Source organism: Physcomitrium patens, chromosome 9 (assembly GCF_059467195.1).
Source record: "Physcomitrium patens ecotype Gransden chromosome 9, ASM5946719v1, whole genome shotgun sequence".
NCBI lineage: Eukaryota > Viridiplantae > Streptophyta > Bryopsida > Funariales > Funariaceae > Physcomitrium > Physcomitrium patens.
This window is the reverse complement of record NC_143418.1, coordinates 14,388,696-14,392,567: the sequence shown is the minus strand read 5'-3', so window position 1 is coordinate 14,392,567 and position 3,872 is coordinate 14,388,696. Positions and strand designations below refer to the sequence as shown.

The 3,872-nt window shown below is 45.8% G+C and overlaps 1 protein-coding gene across 1 annotated transcript; it reads right to left on the bottom strand.

Annotated features, from left to right (window-relative positions):
* Nucleotides 1-1,076: 1,076 nt before the first annotated feature.
* Nucleotides 1,077-2,984, bottom strand: LOC112286363 (uncharacterized). The gene is made up of 2 exons (XM_024528173.3): nt 2,846-2,984; nt 1,077-2,654 (listed from the first exon to the last, which is right to left on the bottom strand). Exon 2 carries the CDS (start codon nt 2,549-2,551, stop codon nt 1,385-1,387), a length of 1,167 nt encoding a protein of 388 aa, XP_024383941.1. The 5' UTR covers nt 2,552-2,654; nt 2,846-2,984; the 3' UTR covers nt 1,077-1,384.
* Nucleotides 2,985-3,872: the final 888 nt, after the last annotated feature.

The following is a 3,872-nucleotide window of genomic DNA, read 5'->3' as shown; positions in this document are numbered from 1 at the left end:
GGGAAGGGAAGGGGTCCAAAGTGTGTGAATGTCACCGTAGTAGTAGTAGAGTGTGGTCAAACCCCATGCAATAGTGCCAAATAGTAAAATGGTCCCCTCAAGTGGGTAAGAGGCCACCATGGATTGATGATATGGACCCTCAAGTGGCACCTTGTGAGTGGCCCATATATAAAGATGGCCCTCCAAATGTCTCCCACCGCAACCCCCCTTTCCTTAACTGGGTGCCTCAACTATCAACTTGACCTTTAATATTCTTTGTATTTTTTAGTTAAAAAAGAAAAAAATAGAGAAGAATCCTGTTGGGGGAGGTGATAGAAAGCCTCCCTGGTCCACACTTCTCGGTCTGTGTAGAATAGAGAGAATGATATATATTTTTTTTTATTATTAATCCAATATGAACATGTACTTCTCGCTCTAAACATAGGAGAATGGAAGAGGGAGAGAGGGAGAGAGACAGTTAGAGCGAATGAAGGTAAGAGCGTGTTTGTCTTCGGAGTTTCCAGCCCTGAGGAATGGATCTCTCGAAGGGTGTGTGAAGCCTTTTTTCACAGGCAAAAATGTACTGGTTGGTTCATCCTTGGATTGACTCATGATTTATGCAAATTACGGAATGCAATTTTAATGATTTCCGAACTGGGGTATCGACATGCTTTTCCTCATTTTTATCATGCTGCTTTAAATCGGATCGGATCAAAACCTTCCTCGACATGATTCTTATGCATGGTTGTGTACCCACGTCATTCAACTCCCCCCATTGAGACTGAAGTTGTAAAAAAATGCATGGTATTTGCATAGATATGCATGTCCGGATAAAAAATGACAGCATTAACTACAACCTCAGTTTATACGCGAGTTCCAAATTATTTACATGGCAGATTTTCAGGTTTAGTGTACAATATCTGATGATATGCAATCACAAAAAAACAAGGTTCCATTGGCAGTAATTACCCACAGTTGAAGACGCTAATTAAATCCAGTGCTTTGCTTTCAGCAAACCCGGGACGATACCCAGATCATTCATTCATCTCGAACAAAAACGACTTGGAGTGTACGAGCATGATCGGAGCTCAGCAAAATGGGGAAGAAGCAAAGCAAAGAGCAGCCCCAAGGCAGAGAATCACATGCCTTGGTCAGAAGCTTTACATCGCAGGTGAGCATCAGTACATTCAATACGATGGCAGAGGAGCTCCTGACACGAAGAGAATAATTGGAAGTGGGATTTCATACCAGAGCAAGCTTGTGCAGGCTGTTGCATGAGCTTGAGCTTGTTCGGTTCACCCACACCATTCGTTTCAGGCAGGATGTATCATGTGGCAAAGCCCTGCACAAGTTCCGCTACATGTAATACAACTCGAAGGTTAAACCTTTCGGAGACAGAACGAGTTTATGGTGGGTTTGGAAGGGTTTCCTGGCTCATGCGGGCATTCGAAGGGCCATGGATTCCGAACACGAAGGCATTTGAGAATGTGGGGAGGTCCAAATCCTTGTTGGTGGGACTCAATGGCTGCCTGAACGGATTAACTTGCACAGGAAATTCAAGATCAGGGTGTTTTCCCCGGATGACATGATGGATCGTCTCTGTAGCTAAAACTGCTGCCTCCTCACAGTAATCTGTGAAAAGAGCCGGCACATTGAGAGACACTATCAATTCAAGAGTAGGATGCCAGCTCGGGAAGGCAGCAATACCTGCGTTGGCTGCAAAAATGAGATCAGGGTTTCTGCCTAACTCTGCATGTCGATCGTGGTAAAAACCCCTCCACAATCTCGTTGTAACAAGACCCTTCGGATTCGAATCCATGCCCTTTTTCTTGCATGCACACTCCAAGTCGGAGCAATGAGCAAAGGCAGAGAATGTATGAGTTTCCCTATCTGCCGACTTCGATACTGCGGGGCCAACGAAATCTATGTGAATTTCGACTGCGGGAAGCAGCGCTAGCAGCTCTACAAAAGCGGGCAGCTGCTCCAACTCCTTTTCTGGACCCAAATAGTGAATAAGCAAGGTTTCTCGAGGTCTGGAACAGATTGTTTGCGACTGAGCTAAGCAGACGGCGTGGTACAAAGACAAAGGCCAGGTCAAGATTAGGGCTGCTGGTGACTCGAACGAAATTCCTCGCCAATTGTAGTATTCCTCCCAGCTCTGCAAGTGCTGTGCCGGTGAACCCTCTGGAGCTTTACAGGGACAGAAATCGGTGGGTAATCTCCAATCAACATCCTTACCGCGACTTCTCTGTGATGTGGCGAGTTGAAAGCAGCCACAAGACGCTGCCCACAGGCCTTCGCCGTGAACATCCCACGACTCCAGCAGAAGACAAAGGGAGGTCTCCTGCGTTTCAATCAACCGAGTGGTGTGGTGCGTGTAGGCGAAAGGGAAGTCGTACAGAACAGGCGCCAGCTGCATCTGGTGCGCCATTCTGCTGCACACTAGGGCGTGCTCATCCCAGTGAGCTTTCTGGTGCTTCCGAGAACAATAGCGAATAGCTCCACAAGCGCCGCAGCGCAAAGTAGCAGGACCTGAACATGAACCCCGCAAGTGGCCTCCGGCGCAGTCCATGGTGCTGCCTCCGCGCAAACAACTTCAATAAACTTCTACAGCATCCATTTCTCTCATTCTCCCATTCTCCTGCCCTGTTGCACCAAAACCCTAAATTCCAACACTGGGTGCAAGTGCCCACAAAATATATGAGCGCACATTTTGCAACTCAGAGATCGAATCACACACATCTGCTGTAGCCCCTACTTCGACCTACTGGCTTCGAAGACCAGGACCCTACAGCGTTTAAGCAAATGACACAGAAACCTCAACACAGAGCTGGCGGAGGAAGTAATGGCGACGAGAATCTTGCACCTGAGTCGAGAAACAAGGCTCAACCGCGAAGGGAACTGAAAGGCTTTAGAAAACCCAGGTATTCTGATGTGAATCATCTTTCGAAAATTGGGAACAACATTGTCCGGTTCTGTTCCTGCGGTTACAGTCCAGCCTATTGACCTTTCTCCGGTCGTTGAGGTGCAGTTTCTATTCACAACGCTTGTCATTCTAGAATTTATTTGGAGCCGCAATCGGTTCGACAATTTCATTATGTGTGTTTTAATAACACAGAATAGTTTTTGATGATTTAACAAATGAAATGAAATCATAATAAAAAGTAGAATCCAGATGTTTTCAATCACCTGGTTTTAGGTTTATTTTGTTATCTTTCTGGAACAAAATTTAACAATTGATAAAATAGTTACGTGGATGTTTCGACTTTCTTAGTTTATTTCCTCCCAAAAGAGAATTGTTATTTCAGTTTTCGGAAACAGACCTGAAATTGGGTAATGCATAAAAGCATCCCCAACACCCGATCAAATCCCATCACATGACATATTCGTCACTGCAAAAGTATTAAACCGAGTGAAACGATCGATTCAAAACTGAAAGTCCAAGAGATATCATTCCAAACATCTCAGACTTTTTACTCGAATTTTCGAATGAGGATTCTTCAAAAACGCTGGTCCTTCCAAGGCGTCACCTTCATGATCAAACCCTCCGCTTATTGATATTCAAAAACTAGAACATTCTGGATCACTTGCCTAGGCCTCAATGGACCCTGTTGAACAGTCCATATTCTGCTTCGATAAGTTACAATCAAGTCGATGAACAAAGTGCGCATTCATTGCCGCTGTTTGCACGCTGCAAACGTAAAGATTAGAAGCAGGCCACGTTGGTTTTGAAGATGATGCCGAGGTTGCCTGCGGCGAGATGCCTTCTCATCCACCACTCGCCTTCGATTTTCCGATTCTAGCACCACTGATCGCCGATCCCGATCTCGGACCACTCACACGCAGCCCCTGGAACCGCAACTTGTTGATCTCTGAAACGCCTGCCGAGGTCG

Excerpts from the sequence above, each read along its gene's own strand:
- LOC112286363 (XM_024528173.3), bottom strand. The coding sequence starts at position 2,551 with ATGGACTGCGCCGGAGGCCACTTGCGGGGTTCATGTTCAGGTCCTGCT.